This window comes from Urocitellus parryii, chromosome 4 (genome assembly GCF_045843805.1).
Source record: "Urocitellus parryii isolate mUroPar1 chromosome 4, mUroPar1.hap1, whole genome shotgun sequence".
Classification (NCBI taxonomy): Eukaryota; Metazoa; Chordata; class Mammalia; order Rodentia; family Sciuridae; genus Urocitellus; species Urocitellus parryii.
The window spans coordinates 89,321,742-89,348,430 of NC_135534.1; the positions used below are offsets into that span (position 1 = coordinate 89,321,742).

Genomic DNA, 26,689 nt, shown 5'->3' on the forward strand with positions numbered 1-26,689 from the left:
CATGCATGCTAGGCAGGCACTATACCACTGAGCTATATCCCCATCCCTACATGCTATTTTTAACGTTTATGTATATTTTTTAAAAAATGAAACTAAATGTCTTGAAGTTCCCTTGAAACTTAATTGGGAAAAATGTAAAGCACTTTAATGGATTTTTTCCCATGATCTGTAGAAGAGTTAACAGATGGTTCAAATGGACAAAGCAATGAAAAAAATAGAAATTAAAAGCAGATACTTAAGAAAAGTAACTGAGTCTCAAAAATCCTATAGATGATAGCAGATGAGATGTATATCAGAAATTTCTCTTGCTGTCAAAGTTGCAAGAACAGAAATTTATTAGATGGACCTCTACCAGATGGGGAATAGCCTGTTAGTATGAATGAACTAACTACTGTTTGAAACTTCTGCCCACTTCAGTGATTTGAAAATCACCCTCCTTCTAGGATGATTCCATCCAAATGCCAATACAACATACTAATATTGTGATGCAAATAAATATTCATCTATTAGTAAGAGCACCTAAGTCCAAGGTGCTTTCTTGGGACAGGTTAGGAATGACTGAAAAATCTTCCCGTCAACTGAGAAAAAAAAAAATACTATTACATTAGTCTGGATTGATGAAATTGAGGGGTGGGAAAGAGACAAGTCTCAACTTGCAATTTGTATGCATGCAGTGGGGGAAGTATCAAGTAAATATAAACTAACGCTATAAGTAGTGTCTTCCAAATATTCAAACTTTGGGGAAAGTTAACATTGGTTTCTCACCCAGGCATTCTAAGGAGTGGATGAAGGAGAGAAGTGATAGGCATGTATTTTAGGAGTTGGAGATTCTTTGTGGAGTGCTGGATCTCGGTGTCACCCTGGGCCAGTGGAGACAGGCGCGCAGGAGGGGACAGGGTTAACGCCTGGGGCATAGGCAGGAGTTGTTTGGCCACTGCAATGCTGGGAGCCCTGAGCAAAGTGCGGGAGGGTGGGCGGGGGCAAGAGGGTAAATGGGCGGGTGGGGGGCGGAGTGGGAGTGCGGCTACGGGGAGGAGGGTCTCGGAGCCCAGGCCCGATTTGCAAGCTCTCCGACTGAGCCTGCGTTCGTGGAGGGGGAGGGTTTCCCGTGCCCTGCCAGACTTGCCGCTGGGCGCTTCGGACTCACAGCGCCAACGACTGTCAAGAGAGTACGAGAGTGGAGCTGCCGGAAGTGTCTGCGCGCCGTGGGAGAAACTTTGCTGCCCCGGCTGCGGCCCGGAGCCTCTCCACCCTAGTGCTTTGAGCGACGATGCGCCCCCATGACAACGACCTGAGCAGACCCGCGCCTTGGCCAGCCGCCCGTGCCTGCGTTCGCCTTGCCTTTGGGGAGGAAGACTAGCCCGGCGCAGGCGGCTCGGCGCGCGGGGCCCGTTTCCTCCGCGCCGTCCCCTTGCGTCCCGGCGCGTTCTCCGCGATCGCGCGTCCCCAGCGCCGGCCGCGGTCGCCGGCTGTCCCTACCCTGACCGCCGGCCCCGACGTGCCCTCAGCCGCAGCTGGCATTGCTTGTGCCATGGGGCTACCCACTCTGGAGTTCAGCGATTCCTACTTGGACAGTCCGGATTTCAGGGAGCGACTGCAATGTCACGAGATTGAGTTGGAGCGAACCAACAAGTTCATCAAAGAGCTCATTAAGGACGGCTCTTTGCTTATTGGGGCGCTGAGGAGTAAGTTGGAGACCGGCTTGGGAGGGAAGGGAGCGCGCCAGGATCTGGAGAGTCCCCGCCGGGTGTGGGTCCGAGGGTTGGGTTGGAGGAGACGGAGCTTCTTTTGTTTGAATGGATTTGGGGACAAAAGCTGAAGAGCTCCCCTGCTGGTGGCCAACAAAGTTTGTTCTTAGGTGTTCTTATTTACTTTCACGTCTGCAGAGAAGGGAAAGTTTCGTAAGGGATACAGAGTATATCCTAAGGAAAGTCATTCAAAGTCACCTTTCTCATCACACCGCTGGAAAGTTGTTGGGGGCTTTTACTTTCCTTGAATTTTTTTTTTTTTTTTTGTGTGTGTGTATATGTGCCTAGTTTGAACACTTTTTAAAAATTCCTTAAAAGGGAGGGGGTCAAGAACATTTTTAAAGATGAAATTAAGCTAGTCTTATTTTCAAAGACAATTATCAATTTTTTATATACGTAAATAGCTTGTCCCTGGCCACAGTCATTGAGTCGGCTTTTAAAAAATTACATATTTGAGTTTTGCTATTTAGTAAGATGATCAAAGTTAGTATGGCACCAGTGAGTTTAAATCCTTTGCAAGTTTCCTGTGCGCATTTAGTTCTGGTTTACATTGTGTGTGGTGTTGGTAGAGCCTGAGGGTGAGAGTTCAGGGGCTAAAGGTCAATCAGAACTTCCGAGGAATGTAACTACCCTCAGGGCTTCTCCAGCCTCCCACCCTTATACCTCCTGACAGCATTTTATTTTCTTCTTTCCTGCTTTGGAACTTCACGTTCAATTACTAAGACTAAAAAGTTAATCTGAAACTTTTTATACTTTGCATCCCATACAAGGAATTGAGTGACTAATGATAAGGCTTAATTACCTTTCCCAGGACATATTTGCATCTTTTTTTTTTTTTTTTTTGGCGGGGTTGGGGGAGTACCTGGGAATGAACTCAGGGGCACTAGACCACTGAGCTACATCTCCAGCCCTATTTTGTATTTTTGTTTAGAGACAGGGTCTCACTGAGTTGCTTAGCGTCCTACTTTTGCTGAGGCTGGCTTTGGACTCTTGATCCTCCTGCCTCAGTCTGCCCAGCTGCTGGGATAACTGGCGAAGGCCATGGCTCCTGGTCTCATATTTGTGTCTTAATGGAAGTTTTTGAGCACTTTAGTTTCTGAAATGAAACCCTGGAATCTTTGGCCTCTGATGGCTGGATGAATGAGGTATTTTCACCAGGTGGAGCAACCTTTGGGCGATTAAGTATTCCCAAAGACAGATAGAGGGACAGCGTCTTTGTTTATGTCAGTGCAAGGTCAGCAACATGATGCAGATGTGTGTGTGCCTGAAACTGAGATACTTAGCCTCTGATCTGTATTTGAAACATGTATTATTAGTAAGAATAGGGCTTAGAGAGATGTCTTGAGATTTATGTGTTCCCTAAATCTTTTTGTTTTAACCATCCCAAATGCTAAAACATTTACTTTCCACTTGTGCTGTTTAACCAGGGTAAAGAAAACTTGTTTTATGTCCGTATTTGCTTAGTTTCTAAATTTGAGGCTGCTACAGTAATGGTGTTTACAGTGATGTGTGAGAAATAAAGTTTATTAGCAGTTCTTTGTATGTTGCATAGACACACATGCGAACTTTCCTTCCTCTGGTTTGTGAATCCTCGTTGAAGTCTCTTTCATGTTAGAGAGCATGATGCTTCTTCAAAAAGAGCGTCCCTATCTCAAGCACTAAGTGTGGGACTGATTCTTGCTGAAGTTGCCAGATGTTCTATATTTTCCCTCCACTCTGTATGAGATTAACTTCAGTGTTTTGAAAGTTGAAAATGCTTACATAGCTATGATAAATGCTCTGACATATACATTATTTTACTTGTGATGTTACATACTTTGTTGTGATTCTTGAATCTGGCTTTGTAAAAATCAGGTGATTCCCATCTTTATAGCTATGCTCTTTCATTTATAAGATACCATGAGAATGTAAGCTTCTTGATAGACCTAGCCTTATTAGTTTGGCCTCATGCACTTAAATATACAACCCACAGTCTTTGTAGGTTTCTTAGCTTTGTGAGAATATGTACTCTAACTAACGTTTGATTATTACTGTTTTCATTGTGGAAGGGAAATATTTTATTCTTTGTGAAAAGAATTCCCGGCATCAGCTGCAAAATGGGAAGTTTTAGAGCAAAGGAATCCTGAAGTCACATGATAGCACTGCTTTTTTTCCCCACCAAACCACCTTAGGTCCCTTGGGGAGGATGCTTGAGGCCAGCCTGCAGCTGCTAAATGCTTACTCTCTGAAGCTGATTGGATAAGTGTCTAAAGGATTTGAGACCTGCTTAGTCCTATCCCAGGTACATTAAGGAAGCACTCTCTCCCCAAGTCCTGTCCCTCCTGTTTTTCTTCCTGCCTGAGGAGGCCTTTCCTAATTTTATACCAGCTTTTTCAGTAGGGATTTTCGTTATCCCTTTCTTTTTTTATTTTGTTGTTTCATTGGTAACTAATGATTTCCTAATGAATGTAACCTTGCTTAGCTGACGATCATTAATGTCTTATTATTTCTCTCCTTGTTAATAATTTCTGATGAGGGTTTGATTAATGCAAGGATGACTGACTGTTCCACTAGAAGCCACATATGCTTCTTGATCTATGACTAAGGATTTAGATTTATTTAGAAAGGATATTATAAATGGAACTAGATGATCTGTCCTAAACTTCAGGATTCCATTTTAAAATACCGTAAGATACTTAATATTTTTTCAAAAATGAATAAATTGTTATATTCCATGTGTCCATCTACTCTAAGAAAAAGAATGATAGTTCAGTATTATGACCTAGACTTGAGTTTAAATTCGGGTGCTGTCCAAGTGCTGTGTGTTGGAAAATAAATTGAGTCCTATTTTCCCTGCAAAATGAGGAAAACATCTATAGAAATTTTACCACTAGGATTATTTGTTAATTTTATCACATACCATTTAGACATTTTGTGAGAAATATTTGGGAATATTCTTGATATCTGTGGATCAAGCTTAGTTCATGAAGTATGACTCAAAATCTCCACACTTTTCCTCAAATGTTATTCTTTGAGTTTTATTCCTTTGTTAGGTTCCAGACTTAAAATTTGAACTGTGAAATCATAGGTTGTTTTTACTTCTTAATTTTCTCCTTTTAAGGATCACAACAAAGAAATATCTAAAAATTGCTCTCCTGTCATTTCCCTTTATCTTTATACTTTTGAATTCAAAGAATTGTCTATAAGATGTTGTTGTTCTTAGAAGAATACACAGACTCCCTGAAAAAAAAAAAAATCAGGGGGAGGGATAGAGAGAATTAGAAATTTCTAAGTGATTTTGATTTTAAGTTTTCTAACTACAAAAATGATAAATGTGAGTTAATTCACATCAGCCATTCTACAATGTATACATATACCAAAATGTAATATGTATCATTTCAGTGCATGCTATTTCTGTCAATTAAAATTAATTGAAAATACTGTAGACCTCTATATCTGTGGATTCCCTATCTGCAGATTCAACCAGCCATGGGTTGAAAATATTCAGAAAAAAAAAAAAAAGACCAGAAAACAGGATAAGACTGCATATACGGACTTTCTCTATTTTCTCCAAGCAGTACAGTATAGCAACTATTTATGTAACATTTATATTTTAGTAGGTACCTTAAGCAATCAGGGTGATTTAGAGTGTATGGGTGGAAGTGCATAGATTATGTGCAAATACTACTCCATTTATACAAGGGACTTAAGCTAACCCTGGGATTTTGACATCAATGTGGCTTCTGGAACCAGTCCTCTGTGTCTCTTGAAATAGCACCATAGACAGAACTGACCTTGTGAGGAGAGCAGTCTTCTACCCTGCCTTGCAGCATCCTGGCCAGCCCTTCTTCCTTTCCTCTTGTTGCCGTAAGCTGGGACTGGCCAGCTGTTTGGTCTGCCTTGAAGTTAGAATTTCTCAAACCTGTATGTTTGGAATTCTTTTAAAGGGAAAAAACCAGTTAATGGACTATAATACAGATTTAATTGTCTATTATGATAGTTAATTAAATATACACAAGTATGAAACTCTACCTCTGTGTATGACAGTCATACTATCTTAAGAGCAAATTAGTCTACAAGTTTAATGCAGTCAACATCAAGAAACCAATACAAAATTTGTCAACTACATTTCATTAATCTAACGGATGTTTTGCTGAAACAAATTTTACTCTCACACAGAGATTGCTGATAATACCTTATGTGTTGTCATTTCATTTTCTCACTATTTTTACTGGTAGAAACTGCACTGCTTCTGAATCTTCTAGTCCTGTCAAAAGGCCTTCCATCACAGGCTTTATTTATTTATTGGTCACACTGCTTCTGTTCTGGAAGCTGAAGTTCCTAGTACTAGTGACCCATGAAACAAACAAGGAGGGCATCTATTCCATTGGTTTGTTGATAATAAGTGGATGATGTAGAATATACAGTTAATGAGGACATTGTCAGGAGCAAGCAGTTTTTCCTAAAGGTGTCACCTTCTGTGGCCACAGACCTCGATATGAAGTACACTGCTCTGATGCACTTGTGATCTGGGGGTTAGGTAAGTGTTTATAGGAAGAGAAAACCCTAAGTGCATACAACTACATTGAAATGTCTTAAAAAGGGTGAAGCACCCCCATCTTGCATCTGCTGGTTCACAAACTCACCCTGGCCTTGTTGCACCTGTTGTTTTACTTTAAGCCAGTCTCTGGTGTACTCTCAGGGCCCTCTTTGCTAACCAGAAGTTTTGGTGGCATGGGGAAGAAGTTGAGAAAAAAGAGGAGAAAAACAAAAAGTAAGAAAAACTTTCCATAATTCCTTTTTAAAAATTAATTGATTAATTTGTTGGTTTTAGATATACATAACAGTAGAGTGTGTATTTTGGCATATTATACATACATAGGGAGCAGCCCATTATAGTTTTGATTCCATTCTTGTGGTTGAAAATGATGTGGAGTTACGCTGGTCGTGTACTCTTATATGAGCAGAGAAAAGTCATGTCTGATTCATTCCACTGTCTTTCCTATTCCCATCCCCCAATGCTTCCCTTCATTCCTCTTTGTCTAATCCAATGAACTTCAATATTTTTCCTTCTTACACTCCCTTGCTATGGGTTAGCATCCACATATCAGAGAGAACATTTGACCTTCAGTTTTTTTCAATTGGCTTATTTCACTTAGCATGATATTCTCCAATTCTGTTTATTTACTGGGGAATGCCATAATTTCATTCTTCTTTATAGTCGAGTAATATTCCATTATGTATATATACCACATTTTCTTTATCCATTTATCTGTTGAAGGGCACCTAGGTTGGTTCTAGAGCTTGCCTGTTGTGAATTGAGCTGCTATAAACATTGATGTGGCTGAGTCACTGTAGTATATTGATTTTAAGTCCTTTGGGTGTAAGCTGAGGAGTAGGATAACTGGGTCAAATGGTGGTTCCATTGCAAGTTTTCAAAGGAATCTCCATACTTCTTTCCCAGAGTGGTGATACCAATATGCAGTTCCACTAGCAGGGTATGAGTGAACCTTTTTCCCTACATCCTTGCCAATATTTATTGTTATTTATATTCTTGATAATTGCCATTATGAATGGAGTGAGATAAAATCTCAGTGTAGTTTTAATTTTCCTTTTTATATTTATCTAATTGCTAGAGTTGTTGAACATTTTTTCATATATTTGTTGGCCATTCATATTTCTTCTTCTGTGAAGTGCCTGTTCAGTTCCTTTGCCCATTATTGATTGGGTTATTTGAGGTTTTTTTGGTGTTAAGTTTTTTGAGTTATTTGTATATCCTGGAGATTAATGCTCTATCTGAGGTGCCAGTGGTAAAGATTTTCTCCTATTCTGTAGACTCTCTGTTCATGTTATTGATTGTTTTAGTTTGATTCCATTCCATTTATTGATTCATTTTTTTAGACATAATGTCATTTTTAGTACCTTTATTTTGCATATTTATTTTCATTGTGTGCTGGGGAATGAACCCAGTGCCTCAAGTATGCTAGGCAAGCACTCTACCACTGAGCCACAACTCCAGCCCCTATTTATTGATTCTTGATTTGATTTCTTGAACTTTAAGAGTCTTGAAGAGGAATTTGGTTCCTGAGCCAATATGATAGAGAATTGGGCCTACTTTTTCTTTTAGTATGAGCAGGGTCTCTTGGTCTCATTCCTAGGTCCTTAATCCACTTTGAATTGAGTTTTGTGCAGGGTGAGATACAGGGGTTTAATTTCAAACTACTATATATGGATTTCCAGTTTTCCCAGCACCATATGTTAAAGAGGCTGTCTTTTGTCTAGTATGAGATAACCATTTATGTGGGTTGGTCTCTGTGTCTTCTATTCTGTTCCAGTGGTCTTTAATTCTATTCTTGTGCCAACACCATGTCATTTTTGTTATTATAGCTCTGTAGTATAATTTGAGGTGTGGTGTTATGAAGCCTTCTCTATCACTTTTCTTGCTAAGGATTGCTTTGGCTATTCTGGGTCTCTTATTTTTCCCACATGAATTTCATGACTGATTTTTTTATTTCTATGAAGAACATCATTGGAATTTTAATAAGAATTGCATTAAATCTGTATAGCACTTTTGGTATTATGGCCATTTTGACAATATTGATTCTGCCTATCTAAGAACATAGGAAGTTTTTTTCATTTTCTAAGGTCTTCTTCCTTTTATTATTTTAGTGTTGTGTAGTTTTCACTGTCGAGGTCTTTCACCTCTTTTGTTAGATTGATTCTCAAAAAAAATTTTTTTGAGGCTACTGTGAATGGAATAATTTTCCTGATTTTTCTTCAGCTGATTCATCACTGGTATATAGGAACATAATTGATTCATTTTCTTTTTTTGTGGTACTGGGGATTGAATCCAGGGGTGCTGTACCACAGAGTCACATCTCCAGCCCTTTTTATTTTATTTTATTTTTATTTTGCGACAGGGTCTTACTAAGCTGCCTAGGGCATCGCTAAATGGCTGAGGCTGTCTTTGAACTTGTGATCCCCCTGTCTCAGCCTCCAGAGCCACTGGGATTACAGGTGTTCACCACTGTGCCTTGTTCCCACCCTTTTCATTTGTTTCTTTTGAGACATGGTCTCCTTAAGTTGCCCAAGCTACCTTGAATTTGTGTTCCTCCTGCCTCAGCCTCCTGAGTCACTGGGATTACAAGTGTGTGCCATCATGCCAAGCTCTTCCCATAATTTTCTCTTTACTTGGTCATCCTTCAGCTGTTAGTGAGAACTGTTATTTTAGGCTATTTCTGGTATTTAAGTTTGTACATAGGATTTATTTAGCCTAAGTGGAACTCAGTGTAGATTCTTTTTACTTCTGAGAGAGCTACTTCACTGCTCCTTAGACCACTGAGGTTGTTTTGCTCATTTGGTTGGGCAGTCTAATCAAAGGTGCATGTGTGTAATTACTCCAACCACTCATTTGGTGCTTATAGTCATTAGAATTTGAGTTAAATGAGCAGAAGTAACTATCTTTCAAATGAACTGTAATTAATTTTAGGAGCTGGTGGATTAGGAATGTGGTGCTTTAGGATTCTGTTTCAGTGCCATGTTAGAAGTAAAAGCGGTTATACTTGTGTTAATTTAAATGGGAGCCTTGACTCTCATCAGAGTGGAATTAAATTGGGCTGGCTGATTACTTCAGTCTACCTCTTTTTGTGCTCTATATAAGCTTAATAGGTGCCCTTTAATAGTATCTTTATTTCTCCTGGATTTCCTTTTCAGCAGGTAGTAATTGAAGGGCTCCTCTGGGTTAGGAGGTCAGAAAATGTGTTGCTGTGGGAACAGAAAATGGTTACCTGTCTAGTGGAGGAGGAGGCTAGCAACGTTATGTACTGCCTTCTATTATAGTTATGATGGAGCTGTTTAACAAACATCCTTTCAATTCTTAACATTTCTTATAAAACAGTGTTAATTGTGTAAACCATGATGTATAAGATTATATAATTTAAAAATAATAAAGGCTACATTTAGTATTGCTTTGGTGTCCAGTACAAGTCTCTTAAAGAAATACATATATAGAGAGTGGCACATTTTTTCCCTCTACATTTATAAACAGAAATATTAGATTTAAAAATCAGCTTATTAAACTGCACTGAGTGAATATTGTACAACAATGAAACATTTATGATGGACAGATAGAAAAGGGTGAAGGGAAGGGGGGCTAAATAGCCTTGAATCTCTTTCATGAATGTTATTTCTTGCCAGAGTAGTGATTGCCACATGTTCTGGCCACTGCTATCCTTGCTGTCTGGATTGCAATTTCTGCCCATTTAAGGATTGTAGGCAGGTGCCAGTATCCCATATTCCCACCTGCCACCCACCAGTTTCAGTTTCTAACTCTGCCAGTTTTCTCTTTTCCTGCAGCCTGCTGAACCTATGCCCAGCATCTAATAATCCTTATGGTGTATCCCCAGTGAATTGGGCCTCACGAGCTAAGGGCTGTTTCTTGCTGATTTTCCTTCTGAAAATTAAAACCAGTTGCTGAACACCTGGCTGTTTAGGTCACATAACCTGCATTTCATCTTTTGCAGCTGCCATATAGTTGAGTTATAGTGACTGATTTTTTTGTATATGTATAAAAACTTGCATAATATTTGTTCATCTTAATGGCCCTTGAAGCAGAGAAAAGGGGCAAGATGATAACAGGATAGTCCATAGAAATGTAATTATTCTAACAGTTTTGGTTTTGGCTATCTGAATTTAAACTGGATGTTTCTGGTCATGTGGATCCTTCTTCTAGGATTATAGCTACTTGAAATATTTGGTTAATCAGAATACTTGTTTTTAATATCTGCACTATTCCAATTTTGCTATAAAAATCCAATTAAAATGCTGAGGAAAGTTTTGTGGTAAACACACATATATAACCTTGTGTTTGTAATTTACTTCAGAAAAAGTGACCTGTGGAATAGTAAGGTACCCTATGATAGCTAATCGGCTGCTAGTTTTCCAGTCTTTTTTTTTTTTTTTTTTTCCTTTTTACAGAGGTGAGAATACATAGAAGAAAAGTAAGTCCTGCCTTTCTAGGATCTGAATTTGTACTTGAGAAGAATTTCTTAGATTGTAATTTTTATGTAGAATGTGGTAGGAAAATGCAAGGAAAAGACTAATATTTAACACTTTGTAAATTATTTTGTATTAATGATTGTGGATTTTTCAGTTCCAATATTTAGATTCTGTGGTAGAAATCTCTATTCCTAATAGTATTTTAAAAATGCTAAAACATGATAATTTTCATGTTGTTGGCTTATCTGATTCAGCTGATTCTCTAGTATAGCAGAGAGTGTCTTTTTTTGTGTCCGTGTGTGTGAAGGACAGGGAAGCATCCTTGGTTGGTTCTCAATGTCAGGTGATATGAAAAAAATTGGAAAAATGCTGCCTGTACATAACCTTGCTACATTAATAGTACTCTCCCTGAACCTTGGCTTTAGTCTGGGAAAAAGCGGGTAGACACATAATGACAACCCTTCATTTAGAATCAGATGCATTCCTAAGTAGTGGAATTTCTGTGATATTTTGCAAATCTCAGAAGCCATACTGCCTGCTAGTTTATGAAAGACATGCCAAATAGCATTCCCTTGAGCTTATCCAAATGAAAGACCCAGCTCCAGTTTTTGCTTTAAGTACACAGGAAAAGTGACGATTTAATTTAGAAAACTGGTATGTGTTTGTGTGTGGACAGGAATGATAAGCCCCTAATAGAAATGGAGTATTCTAAGTATAGCGTGTAGCTAGTATGTTATCACTTTCCAAATGGGAGCTATATAGTAGATTGATTTTACTTTGCTCTTATGAGAATTTTCTCTTCTTCATTTATTTAATTTTCTTACTCCTTAAAATGTCTGAATGAAAAAATGTGGCCGTAAAAATAGGGTGTTGCGTGGGGAGTGGGAAGGGATAGCAAGGGCAAGCAAATTTTGAATTCTTTGAGAAAACAGATGTTATGATTTGGGGACTTAAGCTTTGTTTGTTCACTATGAAGGTTAGTGTGTGACACTAGAGAATCAAAGGACCATGAGAGGAGCTTTGCACTTGTTTTTAGAAGTTTGTGAAAATTTTGAGCAGGATAGTTCCCAATAAAAATTGTCGATAGTAATACAAGTGACTTTCTTTTCTTTTTTTTTTCCTGTGATGCTGAGGACCCAACCCAGGGCCTCACACAAGCTAAGCAAGCATTTTATCACTGAGCTCCATCCCCAGACTGATCAAGGTGACTTTGTAAGGGGTGCATAGCTGGGGGAAGATTTGGGAAAATGATGTCAGCATATGACGTAAGAGGAAGGGAGTTCACAGGCAGTCCTGGTTTTCCACAAATGACTTTTTGTAAAATCTTTGTTTCCTTTAGTCCAGCTCCCTCACTGAAGTTTTTTCTTATGTGTAAAGTTGCTGAGCTCTTCTTCCTTTTCCCTTTTATTTCTTCTGTCCACCTCCTCAACGTTGGTGGTACACAAGGATTTCTTCTTTGTCCTTTACTGTTTGCTTTCCTTGTGTGATAACATCTGCTCCTAGGGTTCTAGCCCTGACCTCCTTTTCCTGAGCCCTGGGCCACATTTTCAGCAGCCTGAGAGATACACTCACCCGGATGTGCTTCAAGCAACCTCAGACTCAGATCTGGCAGAAACAAATTTCATCCTCCTCCCCCCAGCTTGTTCTCTTTTGTTCATTTATATGGTCATCCACCTTGTCATTTTATGTAGAAATATTTGAAACCTAACCCTTCTCTATTTTTCACCCTGTCTAGACTTTTCCATTCAGTTACTCCAGCAATTCAATACATAAAATATCTTAGGTTTGATAGCTGCTTCCATTAATATATATATATATATATATATATATATATATATATATATACATATATATAATTTTTCTTAGCACAAAACAGCAAAAGTTTATTCTTTCCCAATACTTTTTTTCTCCCATTTTTTATCGGTGCATTATAGTTGTACATAATGGTGGGATTTGTTATGTATTCATACATGCACACAATATAACAATAGAATTGGCCACTATCATTCCCTAGTATTACCCCTTCTCTCATAATTCTTGAGACCATAAATTCAAAATAAATCTTTCATCAGGGCCACAGACGTTCTCTCTGAAGTCATTAGGAGAGGACTCTTCTTGTCTCTTTAAGCTTCTGGTGGTTGCTGGTCATTCAAGGCATTCCTTGGGTTATAGAAGTTGTGTCTCTATTATCTTACCTGGTTTTTTGAGTATAAACTTCTGAGTGGCAAGGATATTTGAATTTAATCAATTCTTTTTTTAAAAATTTTTTTAAAAGAGAGAGAGAGAGAGAGAGAGAGAGAGAGAGAGAGAGAGAATTTATTTATTTATTTATTTAAGCTTTTGGCGGGTGGATACAACATCTTTGTTTGTATGTGGTGCTGAGGATCGAACCTGGGCCACACGCATGCGAGGCGAGCGCGCTACCACTTGAGCCACATTCCCAGCCCTTAATCAATTCTTAAACATTGTAGATGTTCAGTGATTGTTGAACATCAACCAATTTACGTTTTACTAAGAAACACATGACATGGAGGAGGATTTTGAATATCTGTGGAGTAAATTAGTCAGGGAATGATGACTACAAATATGCTCTTCAACATTACTTTCAGTAGGATTTATATTCTGCATGGAACTCAGTGGTTTTTGGACTGGGTAATCCAAGGGAGAGCAGACAGCACTAGGAGTTAGAACTTTGTTCCAGTCTTGGCATTGCCACTAGCTATAATGGCATGGGTATAAGCCACTGGTCCCACACTCAGAAATGGGAATAACATTTCCACATATTTCTTGTATTCATACAGGCCGATGGAAAAATGCATAATAACATAAAAAATTGGCATTATTTTCATTTGGCTTAGGTAGCATCATTGTAATCTTAATAATTTCAGTTTGTTTTTGTGATTTAACTTTAACAGATTGTTGTGAATTTGATTACCATATTCCCAGGAAATGAGAAATTATTGAAATGGAAATACTTTAATTGAATGTTAAAACATAGGCTTGTTGCCCAAACTAAATCTAATTAGTAGAACATGATAGGTATGTGGCATGGTTTTGATTTACCTTTTCCTAAAACAAATAACTATTTATTTATTTTGATTTGGGAACCATGGAAGGATTAGGTTGGCTTGGGGATTAATGAATAGGCCTTATAGATTATGAGAGTTTACAGATAGATATACTTACTGCTGCTTGGATCAGAGGTCTGTAAAAATAAAAATTATTTAGAATTGTGGTCACAACTTGTCTTTCTCAGAAGTAGTATCGCTATTTGGGCAGTTTCACAAAATTTAACAGGCCAAACTCTGCAGATGGGAGATTTTTTTCTACATAGGTTTCTGTATTTGGAAGGCAGACAGCTTAGAAAAGTGCTTTTTTAGGTGTTTCTTATGGGGCACAGATGTATTATAGTAATTCTCTTGAATGAGAGATCACACCCTGGGAGGGGCTGGAGGTAGGAGGGAATTCTGGGGGAAGAAGACATTGAGTTATGAATTGAAGAGAAGGATTCATTTGACTCAGTGAGAAAATTGAATTGAGCCTTTTAGTAAGTCGATATAGGGATGGTGATACAATTGACTTGGTGTCAGACTCTCCAGGAGAAAATATTTGGATGGTTTTAAAGATAAAATATTATTTTTTGAAAACAGATTTTTTTTTTTTTTTAGTGGATCTTTCAGCTTAAAGGGAGCTCTGGCCTGGGGCTGGGGGAGGTAGGAAACAGCAGACAGGGATCCTGGACTTTTGGGACAGCACGGAGAGTGAAGCAAGGGCTGGTAAAGAGAGTACAGATCCTGAATAACCCAGATCAAGGAAAACCAGTGAGTGACCATGATGGGTGTTGTCCCAGTTTATCAAGTCTAAATTCTGTTTGGTGCATATCCTTTTCTTCCCAGTATCACCTTTATTTCTCAGACTGCTCTATTAGAAAGGGAAATTCTGTGAATATTAATGGTGGCTGAGAGTGATGTTTTATGATACCCACTGATAAGAGGGGATGGCAGAGGATGCAGAACCAAGATGTCAGTTGCAAAATACCCTTTCTACTTCAAGTCCTCAGGCGGTGGCTTCCGCTTGTTTCTTGTTTGAGACAGTGCTAGCACTTCAGTCAGGACATATGTGGGTTCAGTTGAATCCCAGGTATCCAAATATTCTGAACATTTAATCTAGCTAAAGAGAGGGGATGCTCTTTGGCTAAGCTTAGCATTATCACTCTAACACATGCACCATTAATAAGAGTTTGTCTTCAGTCATTAGAACATTGTAATGCTCAGTAGTTTCATTGATGGTTTAGCATTAACAATAGTCAGCCTGACTTAGAACAGCTTGGAATTTGGAGTCAGAGGTGCCTTCAGTCCTGGTTCTGCCACCTAGAGCTATGTGACTGTAAGCATATCACCTGGTGTTTGTTTCTTCACTATGTCATATGCAAGTAATATTCACCTCATATGCGGATTGTCATGATGTTAGATATTTCACATATGTGTGTACAGTGAAACTGCATGATACTTGTGTTAGTCAGCTTTTTCGCTGCTGTGACTATAGAATCTGACCAAACAACTGTAAGGAGGAAAAGTTTATTTGAGGGCTCATAGTTTCAGAGGTCTTAATCCATAGAGGGCCGGCTTTATTCCAGGGGGCTCCAGGTGAGGCTGCACATCATGGAGAGAGAGTATGGCAGAAGAAAGCAGCTCACATCAGGGAGCAGAGAGAGAAACTCCACTCTCCAGATACAAATATATATCCAAAGCCAAGACCCAACTCCTATCCCCTTCAGCCACACCCTACCACTTCAGTTAATCCCATCAGGGATTAGCTCACTGATTAGGCTAAGGCTCTGACCCAATCATTTCTCCTCCAAACTTTCTTTCTTTTCTTTTCTTTTTTTCATACAATGCCTTTATTTTGTTTACTTATTTTTATGTGGTGCTGAGGATCCAACCCAGGACACCACCCGTGCTAGGCAAGTGCTGTACCACTGAGCCACAACCTCAGCCCCTCTCTTCCAAATTTTCTTGCATTGTTTCACATGTGAGCTTTCAGAGGACACCTCACATCCAAATCATAACAGTATTTGATATTAAATGTTATTTTTCTCATTTCTAGCTGATATTGAGGCTAGGGATTAAAATTAGATGAGAGTTACAAATACCATAACAGCCATAATTTATTTAAAAATGATGTGAAGTGGCCTTTTTTTCTAAGCAAAACCTTCATCTTACCTAGGAAATGTATATTTAATGTTGATGTGAGAGCTGTGGACTAAGTGCCATAGCTTGGCACTTCAAGTCCTCAGGTTGTGGCTTCCACTTGTTTCTTGTTTGAGACAGTGTTAGCACTTCAGTCAGGACATATGTTGGTCCCCGGTTATCCAAATATTCTGAACATGAAATCTAGCTAAAGAGAGGGGATGCTTAAGCTACGCTTAGCTTGTGAGCATGACCTGCAGTGAGAGTACCCCAACTTTTATGGAATAGTTTAGGTAATTTTTAAGGAACTTTCCTCATCTGATATTTTATGATTTTGTAAAAAAATGTGGTTTTCATCACATTCTTATTTGGACGACTTTATGATCTGCCTGTTTCTTTCCCTAGACGTAGGCAGAGCATTTTTAGTACGACCGAGCTTTACATATGAGACACTTTTAGTAAATGTTCATTAAATGACTGCACTTACAAGTTGTGTCCAGCTGATATTTGGAGAGGTTGGTCTGTAGGTTGTCATTAACTACTTCCTACAGGAACCATTCTAAAACTGGGAAGACAACCGTTGTGAAGTCAGCAGAATGAGATTGATTGGAGCAGGCTTGTTTGAGGAATTGATATTTGCATTTACAAATTTTCTGTGCAGCAATGACAATTCTATGAAGTGACTTGTATTTAAGACCTATTGCTAGTAAAGTAAAATTGTACAAATGATTTAGGTTGTTTCCTATTTGTAACAGAACACCGCATGTCATATTTTTAAGATAGAGTTTCAAAGGGTTTATTTTAATTGTATGGGAAATGTCTTCTTTTAAAATACCATTCATTTTTTTGACCACTTTATTAAGGCATAATTACTGCCTTAAAATTTACCTTTTTAAAAATTAAGTGTTTTTTTTTTCATATATTAACAGAGTTGTGACACCATTATCACTATCTAAGTTTAGAATATTTTTATTACCACAAGAGACCCTAACCCCATTAGCTGTCACTTCCCTTGTTCCCTAGTCTTTGGAAATTATTACTGACATGATTTCTGTTTCTATAGATTTTCATATTCTGGACTCTTCATATGAATGGAGTTATGTAATAGATGGCCTCTTGTGATTTGGTTCTTCTACATAGCATGTTTTCAAGATTCATCCATGTCTAAGCTTATATCAGGACTTTATTCCTTTTTACTGCCAACTATTTTTCAGTTGTATAGCTATACCACATTTTAAAAATCCATTTATCAGCTTATTGGCATTTTAGTTTTTCTCTTTTTGGGTTATTATGAATGATGCTGCCATGAACGTTTATGTACCCATTTCTCTGTGGGCATGTACTTTCTTTCTCTTGGGTATATAACTAGGTATGGAATTGATGGGTTACATGCTAATTGTATTGCCACTCAGTTCTATAAATAGAAATTTAATAAGTTTATAAGCATTTATACTTTATTCCTTATGATTAGAAAGCATTTTAAAAGGCAAACATATTTAAAGTTATTACTTACCATAATAATTCAAATATGTCCTTTATACTTGTGAAGAGAAAACAGAATCACTTGGTGGGTATTTAAAGAGCAAACATTTCCATCTTTAATTGTCATTACAGTTGGATAAATACTTAAAAAAGTCTCAGATAATGTAAATATAGTAGAGAAATCTTTTTTTTTTTTTTTTTTTTTTTTTTTTACACAACGCCTTTATTTTTATGTGGTGCTGAGAATTGAACCCGGGTCCCACCCGCCCTAGGCCAGCACTCTACCGCTGAGCCACAATCCCAGCCCCTAGAGGTACATATGTCCAAAGGTAATGAGAGGATTGGAGAGGTTCAAACAGGGAGAAGACTCAAAGAATAATGTGTGAAGGGCAGTGACAGCTAATGGAATAGGGTCTCTTTTGGGGCAATAAAAATATTGTAAACTTAGATAATGGTTGCACAATTCTGTCAATACATGCAGATCGACTGTATTTTTAAAAGGGTAAGTTCTATGGCAGAGAAAAGTGGAGTTGAAAGAGAATGGAGCAATTGCTTGTATTTATTCATCATATTCCATAGCACTAGTTACATGCTGGGTGCTATTCTAAGCTTTTGGAAATTTAGACCAGAGGCCCAGTTATCCCAGGTTTACCTTTACTCAAGTTTTGCTGCTGATATTGTATGGTATGTGTCTTGTCATTGCTTCATGTTGAGTTAGTGTGTATAAATGGTACCACTTATGTCCTCTAGATAGTCTTTCTCTTCTTGTCTCTGTTCCCAGGGTAACTTGTACCTACTTTCATGATAGCAGGTGATGTAGTGTAGGGATCTCATATGGGAAAGTAAATATCCATTCTAGATACAGATTCATTCAGGAAATGTTTAGAGGCTGAGGCTGCTCTTCAAGTCCAGTACCAGAACACACTAGGCCACTTCCAGTAGTATTGTGGATAGAGGTGTGTGTGTGCGTGCATGCGTGTCTGTGCATGTTGAGCGGCCCTAGTTAAGTCATCCTCCTTATTAAGTCTTGCTTTCCTTATTTTTGCAATAAGGATAATAATGCATACTTTTTAAAAAAAATTTGATGAAGATTAAGTCTCTTTTGTGAGTTGTACCAAGAATAATACCTGGTATGAAAAAATCAGAAAAGAGTTGGTATTGTAATGATACTTAAATAGAACAAATAAAACAACATCAATTTTTGAAAATGTTCCAAAAGGGAAACTTTTCTGTGCATTTCTATGATGATACTTCATTTTACTTTTATTTTTTTGCAGTTGTAGATGGACATCATGCCTTTATTTTATTTATTTTTTTTTATGTGGAGTTAAGGATTGAACTCAGTGCATCACATGTGCTAGGCAAGCACTCTGCCACTGAGCTACAGTCCCAGCCCCTTCATTTTACTTTTAATTTAAACTTCCATGTCCACATAAAAATATGAAAACAGTTAAGAGTAGGTATACTATTTATACCATTATGCCAAAAACTTCCTTGCTTCTGCGTGTTTTTTTTTATTGTTAGCATATTTATAACTAAAAGTCTTCAGATTGAAGGTGATACTTGTGTATAAGTAATTTAAAACAGTCTACATATGAAATGTAAGTGAAACCAGAGTGGGTTCCATATTGAGTAAAGAAACATCTGCGGCATGCTACAGTTCACCCAAAAGGAAATTGGATCATGTATCAGCTATGTGATCGAATAAGACTTTCATCTCTTAAAGAATTTTTCCTGCCTAAGATCTGCATTTGTCTGTTTTTCTGAAACAAGGTCTGTGGTATATACATTGTGATGCAGGGTTTTGGAGAGGGGATGGCCCAGAGTGTTCTGGTACTAGACATGGGGTGCAGCCTCAACTTTTGCTGAACCAAATTAGAAATCAGAACTGACTATTTTCAAAGCATATTTAGGCTCACACATTCAGATTGCTTCATTTTCTTAACTTGATCCGTTTACACCAGTTTGTGGATATTTCTTTTCAGGTCCTAGATTATTAGACTTTTGAAATTATATGTCATGTTATCTTATATATATTGTAAACACTGTACTTTTAAAAGTAGTTACTCATTAAATTGAGAGGAATTAATCTCTTAGGGCACCTTTTAGCTTTAGGCTCTTTCTGACCACTTGTTCTGTTTGCATCTGCTGCTCCACCCTGACCCAGTAAATACATGTGTGCACAGGCCTGTATGTGTTAACATCTCAGGATTCTCTAAGCTGTGGTCTGTCTCTTTCTTTATATTTAGTACTTTGTCAGATACTTATTTTTCTCCAGTTAACTACTGAATCATGGTTATGTTGAATTTGTGAAAAGGAAACACTGAGTGTTACACTTTGAAAGTGTTAACACTTGAGTGACTGGTTGTCAAATCCAAAGGACACTGTGGCCATCATCTTATTGGACTGTTGTGTATTTGATCCTGTTGTTCACTTCTTGCTTTGTGAAGTTTCTTCTCCCTTGATTTCTGTGGAGCCATATTCATACCAATTTTCTTTTCATTAACTTTCCAACTTTTCCACTTAGTCTTTCCTCGTTTGTTTACCTCTTCCTCTTGAATATGCATGTTCGTATCGTCCAATGAGAATTTTTCCTAATAAACTTAAATTGATGATGAATGGCTACCCATAACCAAATGGTTAATATCTGTGAAAGAAATGAGAAGAAGGTGGGAAGCCAGTAGGTAACTGGGCCCTAGATGATGGAGAGTTGATTGGTCAAAGGATAAAGGCAGCTGTTAACTGATAAGAAGATAATCTCCTGTATTAGGAGGTAAAAGAAATGCAAATGAGTAAAAGAGCATCCATATTTTTTAATGTATTAATTAAAAGATTTTAAAATAATGATTTTTCTTAATTAAGTGTGTACCAAGATTCTTACTTCCATTATGCTTCTAATGGAATTGTAAATTAGTAATATTTTCCAAGAACTTTAAGGAGTTTGTATCAGTGCTATTTAGTGATCTCAATTATTGTATCCTTTCTACAACAAAAAATATTGATTGCTTACTCTTTGCAGCCTTGCCCTTTCATCCTTTCAGTAGGATCTCTGAGTTTCTTCAGGAAATTCTACCTAGTCAGGGGTAAATTCTGGTTAGTCAGTCACTCATGGTAATCCATTTCCCCTTGCCAGAGAGGCATGTTGGACCAAGGAGATGTAAGAGTGTCAGTTGTTTTTCTTTTGTGTATGTGTGTGTGTGTGTGGTGCAGGGCCTTGTGCATGCAAGGCAAGCACTGTACAGACTGAGTTACATCCCCACCCCCAGGTTGTTTGTCTTATGTTTAAATATCCTGCAGAGACCGGTGTGAATTAGTTATGGTACTGCAGGTAGTTTAGGAACTGGTCCTTACCTATGAATTGAAAGTTACTGAAGACAGGAAATAATTAGAAATGACTTGAGTAACAGCTATTAAAGTATAATAAATTAGTTATCTAGTCAAATAAATATAAATCTTTTGGTATACATCTAAGTTCAAGGAAAGAAAGGTACAGAAATTTTTGAGCCTTTTTCCTTTTTTCCCCCAGTAGGAAGTTAAGTGAAATCTAGTGGGAGGTTAAGTTAGTGAGAGCCTAGCGGGTGGTGTTGGGAGGTGTTGCCCTCCTGGTTAGGGCTTTGCAAGTCTAGTTCTCTGGTGTGGACACTGCTTTCCAGCATATGTGTGTGTGTGTGTGTGTGTGTGTGTGTGGAGGGGGGTGGTTGTGAAGGAGGGGACCATGCATTTTGAAGTCTCAGCAAATTACTGAGAGTTGATCAGTAACTTGGGGTATTGGGATAAATACAATTTTGGGATAAATACAGTGTTTCTAGTCTTTACTCTTTAACTACACTTCTTTCCAATCCATGATCATTTTTCTGTAAATAATTCGCTAGCAACTCTTAAATTTGTAGTCTTTATAAACTTTTCCTACCTGCCTTCCCACCTCTGATTTCTGACAGTTTAATTTGCTTGCTCTTCTTTTATCCAGTTATGTTTGAGCAGTGCTTTTTATTCTTTTAGAAATAACATATTAAGGCACTCATAAAAAATATATATCCAGGTCTGGGCCTTTTTATTTGGTTGTGGTAAGCACATATTTTTCATGGACAAATTAAGTATACCAGGTGTTCCATTAAAATATAACTAGTATTAATAACCAGAAGGGCTCTTCTGGAATATAGATTTAGGTTTAAGGATGTTGAGAATACATTTCTGGCAAGAGTTTAAGCATAGAACCTAGAGTGAGTTTAATTTATTTGCAATGTTTTATAAACTATTGGAAAACTAATCCAGTTCCTATGGAAGTCCCTCATTGGAAAACATGACATTATTATAATTTTTTTTAAGGAAATTAGACAATTTAATTTTTAAAAATTTTTATTCTGATTTGTTACACATGATGGCAGAATGCCGTTTATTTCATATTATACATATAAAGCCCAATTTTTCAAGAGCACTTGCCTGGGACATTATTATCTTTGAGGTAACAAGTACAGAGGCAGATGGGTCACAGTTGAGAGGAGAAAGCTTGAGACTCAGAGACCAGGAAATAGAGTTCTACTGTCTGGTAAAATTCACCATCTGTTAGACCAACCTGGAATCGATCTTGACTTTGACCACACAGTCTATGGCAAGCCTTAAGTTTTCTTTCTCTAAGGCTATTTACTACCTTAAATTTGGGATAGCCTTAAATTTGCCCCACACATTTATAATGACACTAAGTTCATTCATTTAACTGATAATTATTAGTCTCATACTGTGGATTAAGCATTATACTGGGGATATAGCTTAATGTAAAATAAATACCTCAAAGAATAATTTGGTTTCTCCTTAATTTCTGCTTTTTTATACATGGAAATTTTAAGTATTTTGTCAAGAGGAATTTGGAATAGTAGAACATTAGTTATTTATTAGCTATACTTTAGGGATTTCTTCAGGTGATCTGTAGAAATTCATTCCCTTGGAAGTATTATTGTAAATGGTCTGCTGTATTCATTGCTTTTCCATTGCCAAGCTTATACTTGAAAATTTGTTCACCTTGGTGATCCCTATGTTTGTGTTTTTAACAGGGTTTGATTTTATTGTTACTCATCAGTCATTCTTTCTAACCAAATTATGCTATAATTGTCTCATCTGTTCTTTTTCTTAATAAAGAAAAAAATCATTTAGGGCAAGAATTTTGGCCACTGGGCTGTCTGGCCACTCTGAACAGATATGGTTTTGTAATATGGTATCGGTATCCTGCACTTTCTGTTATTTAGATCACGAGTGACTGTGGCAGGCAGAACGATGCAGAGACTTCTGAAATCCTGTTTTTGTGAAAATAGGCAGAATCATTTTAGCAGAGCTTTTAAATGACCTTGAGATTATGAAACGATTTGTTTAGAGAGCTAAAATGTGTTTACCTGTAAAGTCAGTTCTTTAGTGCTACAATGTGAGGTTATTGTTAATCACATTTTATATTCCCATTTTATATTACACTTTACAGAAACAGTTCAAAGGATCACCCAGGACTTTAATTTTAAATTCACATACATTTAAAACTTACAAATATGTATGTGTGTGCATGTATTTGCGTGTGATATCTGAGATAATTTAATGCCATTGGAGGCAGCCATTTCCACTAACTCCAGCTTCCAAAGTTGATGGGGTGCTTCTTTCTTTCACTACCAGTGGAAAAGAAAATTCTAAAATTTCAATGGGAAACACATTTTGTTTAGCAGATGTGATAGCCAACCCTCTAACATCAGAGGACGGTTTTGGGACCTGACACAGATGTGGTAGACATCAGTTAAAGAAGAGATACCTGGTTAGGCTTTAAGATGCTTTTGCTTGGTCAAGTTGAACTATCAGATACATCAAAAGAATTCCGCTTTAAACTAGGTTGAATTTGGATCCTCAATTAATTATACTCTGGTAGTCTTGCCAGCTCTTGTCTGGAGAATGGGATAACTTGCCTTTTCTGTCCTGATATATGAAGAACTGAAGAAAACTTAAAACTTTGTGGAAGTGATAACCTTCCTTTGAGGGAAGTTCCCTTCCTATCATTTCCTTTTCTACTTGATGAGGAAAACTGTCCAGAACAGCCCAGGCTTTGTCCTTGTCTTTAAAACAGGATGTCTTGCAATGGTTCAGCTCATTGAACCTACTGGCCCCTGGGGTAAGTTTCAGTATTAGGTGGATTGCTTTTTAGGGTCCTCAGAAGCAGTGTGAAGCAAGATATTTATGGTGAGACTCTGTCTCAAGCAGCTTTCAGGAGACTTAGCTATCTTCCCTAGGTTCCTAGGCTTCTATTACTTCTGTGAATAACAAAGTTACCTACTTTGTCCCTGTGTGATGAGCACCAGATTTATACTGTAGCAGCTAAGTTTGCACAAAATTCTCTTAGCAGAAATTGACAAGATATTTAGAGTCTTCCTTGAAAACTGGTACAAGTTGTTCTCTTCCCAGGGATTATAACCATGCTTGGTATCCTACTCTCTATTAGAAATCTTACAAAAGAGTAAGTAAGTAACCATTCCTGTTTTTAGAAATTGTTAGAACATAGATATGAGGAAAGAACAACAGAGAGGGTTACAAGAAAGGGTCATGAGAGGAATTACACTCCGCATATCCTGGAGAGGATGTCTGACTAAGTGGTCAGGATTGGGAAGACTGTCAGTTGCAGGGCATTGTGGACCAGGCACTGAAGCAGAAATGAATAATCCTTTGACAGGACTGACAGACTGCTTTGCTATTTTAATTAAAGCATTTAACAAATCAGAAATGAAGGAAGATATGGGAAACAGGTACTATGAGTGTCTTTTAAAGCTAGCTTGAACCATAGTGTAAGTTTCATGGGGATCTGTGCCTATCCTGTATTTGATTTCATTGAGGTTTCTGCCCTTTGAGTTGTGCTGGGGCATGTATGGTGCAGAATAATTATATGTCCCATTTAGGTAATACCCAACAATGTAGACCTTACCAGTGTGCACATTTGATTTAAGATCTGCTTGTCATTCATTATAGAGCATGTTTGAAAAAAAATCAGTGAATTCTGAATCCAGCAAATACTATAAGGAATTAATAAAGATAACGAAATTGAGTAGGTAAGACAATAAACACATAGAAGTTTTCTGCTTAGTAAATTTAATAATTGCTGATTTCTTTTTTTAAAAAAATTAGTTTTAGATGAATACAGTACCTTTATTTAATTTATTTATTTATTTACTTACTTATTTATTTTTATATGGTGCTGAGGACTGAACCCAGTACCTCATACATGTGAGGCAAGTGCTTCACCACTGAGCTACAACCCCAGCCCCATAATTGCTGATGAAGCATCAATTCTTTTTCTTGACTCTCTCATTTATATTACATAAAATAGAGTTGTATTTTTGTGATTTTATATTTTGTAGAGGTAAAAACGTGTTTCCTTAGGGGGAGGATAATATTATTAGAAAGTGAACTGAATTTCATCATTAAAACACATAAAAATAGAATTTTAGCAAATAGTTTTGTTGGTATGTAGGTTTGTAAGAAAGAAGTTCCTTTTTATTTATTTATTTATTTTTGGGGTAAGATAAATCTTGTGAGAAATTTCAGGAAGGATAGGAAAGTGTTTTTATTTTTTAAAAACTGTCTCAAGGTTATTTTGAGAATGAATGTGTTGAGTGGAGCAAAAAGAAATATTAAATAAACAAAGACAGTGGGTATTGGTTCAGAGCCCTGAACTGAAGCAGGGCCAGGGAGGAAAATTCCAGGATGAACTCTTGAGGTACTTAAAGCTACAGAATTAAGTATTCATGGGGGATTTTAGCAGCTTAGAAATCTGTTGAGTAACAAATCACTAAATATTTATCATTTGAGGATGATTCTGGGTTATATAGAGAACAGATTTTAAAAAAGGAAATAGTGGAGAAGCAGTTGTAGTTTTGTTCCATGCAAGTAGAGAAGGAACAATAATTCAAGCTGAATGTGGATTTATTTACTCTTTGCGTGAACTTCCCTGAGTGTTCATCCTGGCCCTCACGTAGCATATCATATATTCAGATGTTTCAGTGGTTTCCAAACTGTAGGTTGTGTTTCTAGAGGGTTATTAAAATATATTTAGTAAGTTGAATAGTATAAATAAATAGAATAAATAAGATGGCACGGTGTACCAAATGTATTGAGGGCAAATATTGTTTAATGACACTCTTTGTGTTTTATGAGTACCCATGAATGAATATTCAGTATACAGTGTTGGATTGTGAAGTGTCGTTTCTGTGAATCATGGCCAAAAATTAAAAAGCAACAGTAGCAGCAACAGAACACCTGAGGTACACCATTTCATGAGTTAAGTGGTGTCTCTGTAATATGTATATGGTAAAGCTTGATTAATTTGTCTTTCAGAAGATGAGGGGAACTGACCTATTGGGGAAAAGAAGTGCTCTGGTGCCACAGAAATGGTTTGGAAGTCACCATGTGGCAAGTGGCACATCTTATGAATCCTTCAAAGCAAAATCTGGTTAACCCTACTGTAATTTGCTGTGGAAAATGGTTAGAGCCAGTGTATCTATTAACTGACATGAAGGTCAGGAAAGAGAATTTATTTAGTTTTGAAGGGAGATATTTTCTCTTTAAACTCATATCTCTGAAATGAGCCATGCCTTTTTCTTTCATTCTACTAAGTATTTCAGAGTTTTGGAAGAGCAGAGCTTGGTTGTTAGAAAAAAGGAAAGTTTACTCAAGTGAGCAAGTTTGAAACAGAGCAGAAAGGTTGTCCTCTAAGGTTTGAAAATGACAATAGTAAATAAATTGGACAAAGGTTCTGACATATCAAGATGGAAAAATTAAAGTTATGTATAGATAGGGAATTTAAAAATAGGTTTCAAGTAGGAAAATAAAAATAGTTCTCTGAAGAACAAGAATTTGATTAAACTAGAATCATCTATGACATGGTGCATTGTAATTTCTCACTTTGGAATATGCTTATATATTGGACATATAGATTATTAAAAAAAAGTGAACTATGTATGAATCCTATGTTGAGTAAACTATCATGTAAATTAGTTTCCTATCCAGGTAATGGTTGGGTACTTTGTGTAACTTTTGAATGTGCTATATTTGATAAAACCTCATATTTAATTAAAAGTTTAAATTATTATTTAATGGCTTTGTTTATGATGGAGAAAGTAAGTGGGACGTTGTCATGCCTTGCTATACCTCACATCTTATATGAGTTATTGAACACAATGATTCTTTTATAGATTGTAAGAGGAAGTCATCTTTCAAAGAAAACTGATTGTTGAAAAGGTATTGGAAAGATCCTTGGTCAGGAAAAACTTAAAAATA

The 26,689-nt window shown here is 37.3% G+C and overlaps 1 protein-coding gene across 2 annotated transcripts in view; it reads left to right on the plus strand.

Moving 5' to 3' along the window:
- The first annotated feature begins 1,086 nt into the window (after positions 1-1,086).
- Arhgap42 (Rho GTPase activating protein 42) overlaps positions 1,087-26,689 on the plus strand; it is a 258,977-nt gene continuing 233,374 nt past the window's right edge. For both annotated transcript variants that reach the window (XM_026392469.2, XM_026392470.2), the window contains exon 1: positions 1,087-1,685. In XM_026392469.2, the coding sequence (XP_026248254.2) occupies positions 1,532-1,685 (154 nt within the window). In that variant the 5' untranslated portion in view covers positions 1,087-1,531. The remainder of the gene's footprint in view (positions 1,686-26,689) is intronic.